General features: G+C 40.0%; 1 protein-coding gene across 1 annotated transcript; it reads left to right on the top strand.

Moving 5' to 3' along the window:
- The first annotated feature begins 5,142 nt into the window (after positions 1-5,142).
- SRSF7 (serine and arginine rich splicing factor 7) lies at positions 5,143-11,817 on the top strand. The gene is made up of 8 exons (XM_042781543.1): positions 5,143-5,170; positions 6,369-6,549; positions 6,827-7,003; positions 7,879-7,953; positions 8,046-8,147; positions 10,230-10,283; positions 11,115-11,150; positions 11,763-11,817. The coding sequence occupies exons 1-8, from the start codon at positions 5,143-5,145 to the stop codon at positions 11,815-11,817; spliced, it is 708 nt and encodes a 235-aa protein (XP_042637477.1).
- The last annotated feature ends 594 nt before the right edge of the window (positions 11,818-12,411 follow it).

Below are 12,411 nucleotides of genomic sequence, written 5' to 3' on the forward strand. Positions count from 1 at the left end.
ATATATATGATATTTTTATTCTAACGTTTAAACACAATAGTGGTTGATTTTGCAAAATTCTATTATGCGATCTCTAGTTTCATTTCTGTCGCCAAGGCCTCATTTTCCAACTACTGACAATCTTTCACAATCCAATCACAAATAATTACCAGTACATCTTGATTGCCTGTGTGGTCAATTTTAGACTGAAGAAGTTGGTAAAAACCTTCAATTTCTTCATCTTTGGCTTTAGTGGTTGGTGCATATTTTGAACACCTTGAGGGGCTCATCTTTCGACACTGTATCAGACAACAAGGCTATTCATAAAGTTTTCCAGTAATATTTCAGACAGTGTTTCACTGCTATTCATAAGATTTTCACTGGCCAATTTTTTCATAAGTAGATGGACCCATCCTTCTTTCTAGTCTTACTCTGGAAGCTCCACTGATACCTGTCTACCATGGATGACCCTGCTGGTGTTTGTAATACTGGTGGCATAGCTTCCACCCTCACAGCAATACACAAGCCCCACAGTATCACAAACTGACAGATGAGTGGTGGAGAACATCCTAGACTTAAGGACATATAATGCCAAGACACATGGGGATTTCCAAGGTACTCTGACCTCACAGATGTTAAAAGGAGACAAGGACCTTCCCCTAGAGCCAACAGAAAGTGAAAGCCTTTCCGTACAGCTGCCACTCTGAATCTGGACTTCTAGCCTCCTGAGAAACAATAAATTTCTTGTTATTAAAGCCATCTACTTGCAGTATTTTTGATATAGCAGGACTGGATAACTAGAACAGGTAGCTTCAAATTGGTCTTCTAGCCTGCCAAGAAAACCATAGGGTTTCTGGGCTGTGATCTTTATAAGAGCAGACAGGTCTTCCTCCCAGGAAGCTGCTGGGTGGGACTGAACTGCCAGCCTTTCAGTTAGCAGCCAGGTGCTTAACTTTTGCACCAATGGGCTCCCTTGGTAAAGGGTTGTTGTTGTTATATGTCATTGATTCGAACCTCATAGTGACCCTATATGACAGAGTAGAAGTGCCCCATAAGGTTTCCTAGTTGGTAATCTTTATGGGAACTGATCACTGAGAATACTTCACAGGGAGCAGATCACTAGATCCCTTCTCCTCTGGAGGGGGCTGGTGAGTTAGAATTGTTGGCATTTTGGTTACCAACTCGCCTTTTAACCATGGAGCTACCAGGGTTCCTTCTTGGACCAAGGTAGGCAGCTTTTAAGTCATGAAGCCAACAAGATTCAAACTCAACTGTCACACTCCACAAGCTTATGCTCTTAATCATTATACTTTATCACTTCTCCTAAGAAAAGGATTTATGAACTAAAAGTATTTTATTACTTTAAAGTAGAAGATACTCATTTCCAGGGCCTGGAAGATCAGAATCAAAACATCAAACAAGGAAAAGTCAATGGTCTTGAGCAGCGTTTCTTAAAGCATAGCACAATGTTGGTTAATAACGCAGGTCCTTTAGGTCAATGCCAGGTCTAACAAACCAGCATCTTTTCAGAGTTAGGGCTTTGAAATCTGCATTGTCAATAGTACCTCAAGCAATCCTTACGCATATTGATCTTGAGAGAAATTTCACTTATCACTTGGAAAAGCCCAAACAATTATCTGTTTTACTAAGGTACATGTCTTTGTTGTTGTTGTTGTTGTTGTTATGTGCCGTCGAGTCGGACCCAACTCATAGCGACCCCTCCTTGGGTTTCCGAGGCAGTATCACTATGGAAGTAGATTGCCCCATCTTCAAGGAGTGGCTGATGGGTTTGAACCGCCAGCCTTCTGGTTAGCAGTCAAGTGCCTTAGGCACTATGCTACCAGAGCTCCCAAGGTACATGTCTTTAGTGATTAGAATATTCCTAGCTACAAGATTCTCTGCTTCTAAGCTAGTCTAGCTCTCTCATTTTGACAGCGAGCTCATCAAGTCCCTTTCATCAACATTCTTTCTTTAGGAAGGGAACAATACAATTGATTAGCTTAGAACTTCCTGGTGTCAACAATTTCACATTTTTTAATATAATCAGTCATTCTTCATAAAATCTTACTCTTCCTAGACTGTTTTATACTCCCAAACCACCCATTTAGATATTTACAACAGTAAGACAATAATAATAATTATTTCCTGCATCATATTTTTCCTGTTCCTAGTTTCACTCTTTGGAGTTGGTTAAAACATTGTTTTTGTTTTATTTTGAACCATTCCTCTCTCTATCTTTGCTGCTTCAGCAGACTGTAGTTCAATACTTGACTAATGACAAGTTAAATTCTTTATATGATATGAACTAATTGTAAATATATTTCTAAGAACTTCTCCTTGCCAGAATTTTCTAACAGCATTCTAGAGTGAATAGATCAGAAAGTGTTGAAAAAGAAAGCTACAGTTGAACATAGCTGTTTGGCTTGACCTACACAACATACATACACAGTACATACATAAACATAATAAAAAATAAGTATTTTGTTAACAGAATACTTCTTTATATTAGAGACAAATACAAGTGTAAAACCCTATATTTGCTTTGCTTTTCTTGTTTTAAAGTTTTCACATCCAAGCTAGAATGGTAACAGTGACTTAAAAGTGAAACTAAAATGCACAGGGAATAAGATTTAAAAGTGAACTTTTTCTTTAAATGCTTTCCTGGTAATATAGAGATAGGCAACGCAGATACATTTTGAAAACTGCTGTAAAATAATTAAGAATTACTCCCTTTCTTAAACTAATAATATCATCAATATTTAACAACAGTAACATTTTAATCATTACTTAATATGTCATAAAGAAAATCTGAGAATATTTGTTGAATTGCATTAAATACTTTTTACATTCAGACTGAATCTTGAAATGTGATCTTAATTTAATATAGAATCTTAGAGGCAGAAATTTGAGTAAAATTGATTTTAAAGAGAATCAGCAGGAATAAAAGTACTCCATACAATAAAATCTCCCTGATTTTAGACATTTAGTGAAAAGTCTGGGTTGTGCGTTCTACTCACTGCTGTGGAGTCGCATAGAACTCATAGCTACCCCTCCTTGGGTTCCTGAGGCGGTATCACTACAGAAGTAGATTGCCCAACCTTTTTTCCGAGGAGTGGGTGGTAGGTTTGAATCGCCAGCCTTCTGGTTAGCAGTCAAATGCCTTAGGCGCTATACCACCATATAACAGTATACAAAACTACTACACAGAAATATTTTCTGTTTATGGTAACTGAGTTAACAAAGTCTGGCCTAAAACAAATAACAGGTATCAAAGCTTCTGCCTCCAAGAGAAACATACATGCCTGTCAGGATCACCCCTTTTTCTTTAATGTGTGTGAAAACAGTTTAAGTTGGAGCAATGCTTCTTTTCATATTGTTTACTCTATTAGTTAGAAATCTCTTTAGTACAATAATAGACTTGTACTCAGAGCCAAAAAAATATTTCTTGTGGTCTATTAGGAGCTTTGCAGTATAACTACCATTCTTCCAATAAATTATCTTATGCTTAATCTAGGAGCTCTGGTAGCGAAGTGCCTAAGGCACTTAACTGCTAACCAGAAGGCTGGCGGTTCAAACCCACCAGCCACTCCTCGGAAGGTAGGTTGGGCAATCCTACTTCCGTAGTGATACTGCCTCGGAAACCCAAGGAGGGGTCGCTATGAGTCGGGTTTGACTCGAGGGCACATAACAACAACAACAACAAAACAACAACAACAACAACCTTTTAACATTACCTGGAAAGTATGCCTCCTTTCTGCTGTATTCTGCGGCCCACATCTATACCTACACCAAATGAAGTTATAGGAGATGAAAAAGATAAAACCCAAATACCTAAAGATTTCCTCTTTTATGTGGAACATTTCTAACTTTTGAGTATTTCAAGTATTTATTGTGTAACATCCAACTGTGCTCTGTGGCTGGTAAAGAATTTGAATCTGTATTTGTAGAGTTGGTGTTCAGCAAATAAGTTGCATAAAATTAATACTGGATTTTAAGTAATGCTAATGTGAAAAAAATCTACTTACGTAGTGATACTGCCTCGGAAACCCAAGGAGGGAGGGGTCGCTGTGAGTCGGGGCCAACTCGATGGCACATAACAACAACAATGTGAAAAAAAAGGTTTTCGTTTCCTCGATATCTATATTGTGGCTGAGCAAACAGGCTACTATCTCCACTACGTGGACTCAAAGGTGACTAAGAAAAGTCCCAGTTCTCAAGGATCTCACATGACCCTTATACTAATGGATGAGATAGATTATAATAAAAAGCAGAAAGCATTAGAAGGGAAGCACAAATTGATTACTGAGTATTTAAGATGCAGATAATTTCAAATTTACCACTGCCCAAAATGCATTAACGATTTCGGGGTTTGTCACAATTTCAACATAATCAGAAAAAACTCTATTCCTTTGTCCCTCAGATTCCAAAAACTCGGATTCTGTTGTTGACAAATTGGTGACTGATTCCGAAGGGGCTGGAGGGTCAGTGTGAGGCAAGCAGTATAATCATGAGACCCTAGAGGTATAATCCCTCTTGAGGTCTACAGTACCGAGACCACTACGAAGGATGACAAGGTTGGTGGAGTTCTCTCCCCGGCCAAACTTCCGATTACCTCAGAAGAGCTCATTGAGTAGCAGACTAGGCCAGGTCCCCTAGCAGAATAGCGGCGACGGCTGCAACATTGGCGATTAAGTTTACAGACTTTCATTAGGCCAGCCTAATGCATCTGTGGAAAGATTACTAATGCTCAGGGTCCCTAGATTGGGGAGAAAGGAAGGGATTGGGGAAAAAAAAGGAAGGGAACTAGACTGGGTACTAGAAAAGAGGGAGGGGAAAAGGAGGGACACGGCGGGGAAGGTCTAGGCTTTACTCTCGTGATGGTTGCGTTCCCATGGAAACGTATCCCTCCGCCGTGATTAGCATTTTAGCCACTTCAGTTCCCTCCGCGCCGCTTCTCCGCTGTTTCCGTTCAGTTCCTTTGTGCCGCGCAGAACGTCGAGATGACGCATGCGCAAAATCCACCCGCTGCATATATAAGTCCGAAGCTGGGCTCTTCCTCATAGCGCCGCTAGGACCGTTGGCGGAGAAGGGTGTGTGGCAGTTTTCGGGTCTGTTGCAACCTAGGCACTGCGCGCTAAGAGCCGAGCACGCGGGCCAGTCGTCATGTCGCGTTACGGGCGGTACGGAGGAGGTAAGATACTAGGGCCCAGCAGGGGACTGTGCTGTGGGGATAGTGAGTATTGCGAGGCCGTAGGGTTAGCGCGGCAGTTGGGAGACGGTTATTCCGCGTGCGTAATGGCGGCTTCGGCGCACGCCAAAGGAAGCTGGAGGCAGCGGGGGCGGGGTATTGAAGGAAGACGGAGGGTGATAGGTGTATGTGTGTCCCTGGATCCTTATTAATTCCTGAAGATTTCGTCGCCCGGTGCAGCCCAAGGCCGGGTCTTAGATCACGGTTTTCCCATTGCCCTTCTTGGGGCCGCCTGCTCCCTCTCCCCGCCCTCAGCGATGGCTGCCATTTTGCACACATTGACGACCATGGTGGCGCATTTCCTTAACGCTTTCCCGCCACTTTAGCGGACACATCTGTTCGGAAGCAAGGTTGAATTTGAGGCTGAACAAAATTGTGGAAGCCGCGAGCTGCGCATTCTTGTCAAATCACGGTCCAAGTTGCGGAGTAGGAGTAGAGAAATAATCATTACGTCTGGTGCCTGGTTTCTTTTCTCTTTTAGTTCTTTCGAGCGCAGTTTATGGCTCTGGGGAGGGGAGCTGGAGTCTTGGGCGAGCCTGCGCCTGGGCGGTTGCCACGGAGGACCAGAGCCCGCGCAGCCCAGCTCTCCCGGCCCGGCTCCTGCCCGAGGCCTGCCTGCTGCTGCCGCCGCGGGCCCGCGCGCTGCCGGGGGCGGGGCCGGGGCGGGTCCCAGGGCCGGGCCGCCCCACGCCTCGGAATATCCTACCACGCATCTTTGCTTGTGATTTGGAGGTTTTTTTCCCCCCATTAAAGCCTTATGAAGGAGCCATGCCGGCGCAACGTTTAAGCGCTCGGCTGGTAATCGAAAGATGGCGGTTCGAAAACCACCCCCAGCGGCTCCGTGGGAGAAAGACTTGTAAAAAGATAGCCTAGAAAACCCAGTGGGGCAGTTCTTATCGTCACATGCTTGCTGTGAGTCTAAATTCACTCGACAGCAAATAACAGTCTTGAGAACTTTGTAGTAAGCCCAGCTTTTTAGGAATTTACGGACTTTGCTGGTGTAAGACTAAATTCAGTCTTTCAAAGAGTGTTAAAAATGTACTTTGCCCAGGCTTAAGGATGGCCTTTTTTAAGATAAAGACTTGATTGAAATTTAGGTAGGATTTTGCATAACATGCATTCCTTTTGCGTTTTTAAACAGAGACCAAGGTATATGTTGGTAACCTGGGAACTGGTGCTGGCAAAGGAGAGTTAGAAAGGGCTTTCAGTTATTATGGTCCGTTAAGAACTGTGTGGATTGCAAGAAATCCTCCAGGATTTGCCTTTGTGGAATTTGAAGATCCCAGAGATGCAGAAGATGCAGTGCGAGGACTCGATGGGAAGTAAGTAAGATGTCAGTTACGAAATGTTCATTTAAATACTCCTGTGTGGTAGGAAATGAATTAGATGCTAAAGTTGGATTCTGTAGTCTGGAGGATACAGTAAATAGCTAATTATAATTTTATGATTCAGGACCTTGAGGCAGAACATAATGGAGTTGGAAGGGCTTACTAAAGATAGCCTGAAGTTTAAGAGGGTAGAGTGGTTGGAGAGGGTTTTGCTTCTAAGTCTACATTCACATGCATATTTTCTAACATTAGAATTCTGTTACTTTCATAGAGTGATCTGTGGTTCCCGAGTGAGAGTTGAATTATCAACAGGCATGCCTCGACGATCTCGTTTTGATAGACCACCTGCCCGACGTCCCTTTGATCCCAATGATAGATGTTACGAGTGTGGAGAAAAGGGACATTATGCTTATGATTGTCATCGCTATAGCCGACGAAGAAGAAGCAGGTATTTATTTAGATAAAGGATTGGTTGGTACATGAGTTAATCAAGTAATTTTTTTATTAGCAAGGGAGAAACTATTATTTTTTTATAAACTTGAATGTTAATTGTACAGGTGTATTTTACAATTTTTGTTTAATTAAACAAATGTTAATATATTAATAATCAACCTGGTCAAAACCTTTCAGGTTTCTTCGTTTGAGTCAGTCGCCTTGATTCAGAATGTCACGAGCCTTATGATATGCTGAGGCGCCTTGCAAATCCGACAATTAAGATTCTCCTAGACCTTGAGGTGATCAGCATAAGAGGCCAGATCCCCTCGAGTCATCTACACCTAGCTTCACCTTATTCTTTAAAGGGCAGAAAATTTGAGACGGTGATCGCCGTAACAGTAAATTTGGCTTACAATTGGGGCCCCCTCCGGTTTAGAAAGAGGAACACCAGATTGACCACATTCCCAACTAGAAAAATCTTCTTGCGTCAATCAAGCCTCACCTGGCTCATTTGGCTGTCAGTTTGATCGTCGTTAGATTGAAGAAAACATCTAGATGCAGCGATCGGCTATAGATACTTCTAGATCGTCTAGATCTACTAGACCATGGGCCAAAGAGGGTCGACCTGCAAACTTGCAAGGTTTATTTTAAATACACATTACAGTGATTTGTATTATGTAATTCTAAAATGTAATTCAGCTTTTAACAAATCTTTTTTTAGGTAGTTTAAAAAAAAAAAAAAAACTAATAGGCCCAGAATTTTTTTTTTTTTTTTTTCAAAATGAGACACTAAATTTAAATAGTTTTGAGATTTGATTTCAGCAAAGGCATACAGACTCTATAAATGTTGTCTTCTGACATCATGTATTTTTCTAACTTGAAAAATAGGTCAAGGTCTAGATCACATTCGAGATCCAGGGGAAGGCGATACTCTCGCTCACGCAGCAGGAGTAGAGGACACAGGTGAGAGTTCGTTTGCTACAAGTCTTTAAAAATGACTTTTTTAAAAAAACTTTATTGGGAGATGGACTTAAAAGCTTTGATTTAATTTTTAGGTCAAGATCAGCATCTCCTCGGCGATCGAGATCTGTATCTCTTCGTAGATCAAGATCCGCTTCACTCAGAAGATCTAGGTCTGGTTCTATAAAAGGATCGAGGTATTTCCAGTATGTAACACGTTTTTTCCTCATTTGTTTGGATTATCACTTCTTAACAGAAGTGAGAATGATGTCTTAAGGACATAATTCAAATGAGTGGTCCAGGAAATATTTAAATACTTGAAATACGAAAGTTGAATTTATAAATGATCCGTAATGAGTATATTGTAGTTATGCAGGTAACAAAAAGCACAAGTAAAGATTTTAAAGATTTGTTGGAGGGGTCATGGTGATAGAGAAGGGACCAGTGTACAACATTTCAGTGAACATTTAGGTAGACATGTTGCTGTAAATTTTTCTGGTATCAGATAAATACAAGCTCTGAATGATTAATTGCCTTGAACTCTGATAAGGCCCATTAGAATCAGGAAAGGATTTTTTAGAAGCAAATTGAAATGATGTCTCATTTTTTGGCATGGTGCAGTGAATATGAGACCCTTGTGGTATCGTACATGTGAATGAATGTTGTGGACTTTTTTTCTTTTTAATACCAGATGGTAACTTAGAGACTCAGATTTTAAGAAATCAAAAATAAAAGAATCCCAGCTTCGTTAACTCCCCTTTTAAAGAGGACCCTAAAGGACAGTGACAAATACATGAAAGTTTAGAAAACAAGGCATTAGCAGTGGAGATGATGGTTTCATGGTGGGGAGGATACTACTATTCATTAGTAGCACAAAGCGTTTACATGCGGGGATTTTGAACCCATATGAAAAAGCTGTGGACTGTCTTTATAGAGAAATGCTTTTAACTCAGGTGTTTGGTTGGAAAGAGAGAAGTATGTTAGGGCCTATTTGGTTTTGACAAATTAATGGCCCTGGACCATGTTAATTTGCTGACCTAAGAAAAAACTAAACCCAATTGCTGTACCAAAAGCACAAATCAAATTCACTGCCATTGAGTCGGTTTTGACTAATAGAGACCCCAGTCCAGGGCTGTAAGTCATTATAGAAGCGGACAACACTATCTTTCATGGAGCAGCTGGTAGGTTCAAACCACTGACCTTTTTGTTTAGCAGCCAGATCCCTTAACCACTATACCACCAGAGCTCCTTCAGTTGCTGTTCAGTTGATTTCATCTCAAGTGCTCCATAGGATTTTCAGTGGCTGTTTTTTCAGAAGAGATTGCCGGGCCTACTTCCAAGCCTTCTGTAGGTGCACTAGAATTTGCAGTTGGCAAGGGACATTGTTAACCTGTTCATACTTCCCAGGAACGCAGATTTGCTAAATCCAAGAATAAAGCTTTATCCAGTTAAGTGCCATCCAGTCGTCTCCGACTCATTGCAACCTTACATGCTTTATCCAGTAGTAATTTTTTCCACAGGGCTTTATATACCTAAAGAATTCTCTATCCAGGGATATCTTAATTAGCCTACGAGGTTGATGGGAAACCTTTATTAGTTGTTAATAAGGAGCTCTGGTGGCATAGTGCCTAAGGCGTTTGACTGCTAACCAGGAAGCTGATGGTTCAAACCCACCAGCCACTCAGAAGGAAGGTGGGGCAATCTACTTCCGTAGTGATAGTGCCTCCGAAACCCAAAGGGGGAGTGGTCACTATGAGTTGAAATTGATTTGACAGCAGTGAGTTTGGTTTGGTTGGTTGTATAGTAGTTAAGGCATTTGACTGCTAACCAAAGTATCTGGTTTGAACCTACCAGCTGTTCCTCAGAAGATGAGGCATTCTGCTTATATAAAGATTTTCAGCCTTGGAAACCCAGTGGGGGTCATTGAATTGGAATCATCTCAGTGGCAGGGAGTGAGTTTATTATTTGTTAGTAGGTGATCCTGAATTGGTTCTGACCTAAATCCTGTGCCATCCTCACAATTGTTAGGTTTGAGCGCATTGTTGCAGCCACTGTGTCCATCTTGTTGAGGGTCTTCCTCTTTTTCACCCATCCTCTGCTTTATCAAGCCTAATGTCCTCTATGGACTGGTCTCTCTTGATATGTCCTGTGTCCCCTTTGGATAGATACGTTAATGTCCAAACTGTGTAAGTAAGTGGTTTAAGGGAATAACTCCTAAACCATTAGTCAATGGTTTAATTATTTTTTACTTTTCTCCCCCCCCTTCCCCCCCCATTAAGATCTCGGTCAAGGTCAAGATCAAGATCCAGGTCTCTTTCACGACCAAGAAGCAGGTAGGGCAAAAAAAACTGATTAATGTTCTTAGAGTTATATGGCACCAATATCCAAAGAGTTCAAAGTGTTTTGAATTGTTGGCATTTGAAGTATTAACTTTAAGCCTAGAATGTTAAGTGGGAATTCAGAATAACTTTATTAATGAACCAAACTTTAGAATTTCATAGCCTGCTGGCAGATTTCTTGCATAAAGGAATATGAAGCTATAATGAAAAAGAAATTTGTTACTTAAGTTGGATTATATTAAGAAGCCCTTGTTAGAACTGACTTCAGGTAGTCCCCGACTTACAACTGGGCCATTTTGACAACTGTGTCGTAAGTTGGTTCTTATGTAAGTAGGACGCTTTTTTTTTTTTTTTTTTTTTTTAAGTTTTCATTATTACTGTCTTTTTTGATCAGTATGTTTATAAATCCAATCTTGAACATCTGTGAGTGAACATCAGAGAATGATAGTATCAGCAGATTACACGCTGCAACATTGTAGTACATACTACTAATGGTAAGACTTACCAAAAAAAACGGTCGTAAATGCGGTTTGTAGTTAACTCGAATATGTCGTAAATCGGGGACTATACCTGTATTTGCATGGAGAAACTTCCTGAGATGAATGTGCTAAAGCAGAGAGTAAAAGTTAATCCTGATAAAATATGGCAATTTATGAAAAGTAGTTTGTTGGAAGATTACTTTTTGTTAGCAAGGACTGTCTAGGCTTTTTCTTTCCCTCCAAATTAAGTTTAGGACTAAATTAGGTGTTCATTTCATGGTATTCTGACTATAAGAAAGAGATTGGCTAGTACCTTGGCTTAATAGAATTTCTCATGTTTTGACAGCCGATCAAAGTCCAGATCCCCATCTCCAAAAAGAAGGTAAGTTAAATGTTGCCAAATTTTGTTGTCAAATGTGGCCTCTGCAGAGTGTCTTTGCTTATTACTGCTTGCTTTGCAGTCTTTGAACTCTTTGGAGAATTGGTGCTATATAGATAGATATACCACAGAATTAGTTTCTGAAATGGCTGCTTTTCCTACTTAAATAATAGCTTACAGTTTGGTTGGACATATTTAATTTTAAAACATTATAATGGTTATTAAGGTATATTTAGTCTGTTAAATTTACATTGTAGAATGTCATGATGAGAAACATGCTTTTCCTGCACAATGAAAATGTCCCTATAAGGAGGATAAATCTTGGGTTGCAAGCTCGCAGCTAAACTTTTACCTTCTAGTTTTACTACATAATGAAGAATTCAAATAGCTGATCTATTAAACTTTGCAATTTTATCAAAGATGCTATTACTGAGTTTAACCTTAAGCAGGGAGAAAATGCTTAATATAAATCTTTCATATAATTCAGATCTCTGCTGTGGGAACTATGTAACTTTGGCTACCTTTAAATTGAAACAGTATTGCTGTGACATGTACATAGAAAAGTAAGTTTCATTGGACACTAACTGGTTCCAAACCTAATGTTTTTCTTTTCAGTCGTTCCCCATCAGGAAGTCCGCGCAGAAGTGCAAGTCCTGAAAGAATGGACTGAAGTTCTCAAGTTCACCTTTTAGGGAAAAGTTATTTTGTTTACATTATTATAAGGGATTTGTGATGTCTGTAAAGTGTAACCTAGGAATGGTGTATTTCAACCATCTAATCAAAATGGATCTGGATTATTACTCTGTAAATTCACAGCAGTAAGATAATACACATTTTTGTTGAATGTATTAACATCCTATGATCTGAAATTGTGGGTTTTTATTTGGCACATTTAAATAAAATGTTTCTAACTAGAATTTTGATTTGTGTTCAATAACTTTTCAATTTGGTAAACTTGAGTCAAACCTCGATTATTAGTAACTATAATTATATATAATGGTGTTGTTAAGTCTTGAACATGATTGATTCTGTTCTATACATACATTTAGTGGCTAGGTTCTTAAGGGATTTTGAAGATACCATATTTTACCCTTAAAGCTTTGAGTAAGATCTAGAGTTTCCCATAGTAGCATAAGTGCATTAGGACAAGCCCCTAAATTAAGAACTAACCTATTTGAATTTGGTGATATTAAATATCACTCTAATCTAAAATTTCTCAAGCTAAAGGGATCACTGATACCCCATAAACGAGTGATAGGAACTG

The sequence above is a fragment of the Orycteropus afer genome, unplaced genomic scaffold, assembly GCF_000298275.1.
Source record: "Orycteropus afer afer isolate SDZICR_OR568_19922 unplaced genomic scaffold, OryAfe1.0 scaffold00131, whole genome shotgun sequence".
In the NCBI taxonomy this organism is placed as follows: domain Eukaryota; kingdom Metazoa; phylum Chordata; class Mammalia; order Tubulidentata; family Orycteropodidae; genus Orycteropus; species Orycteropus afer.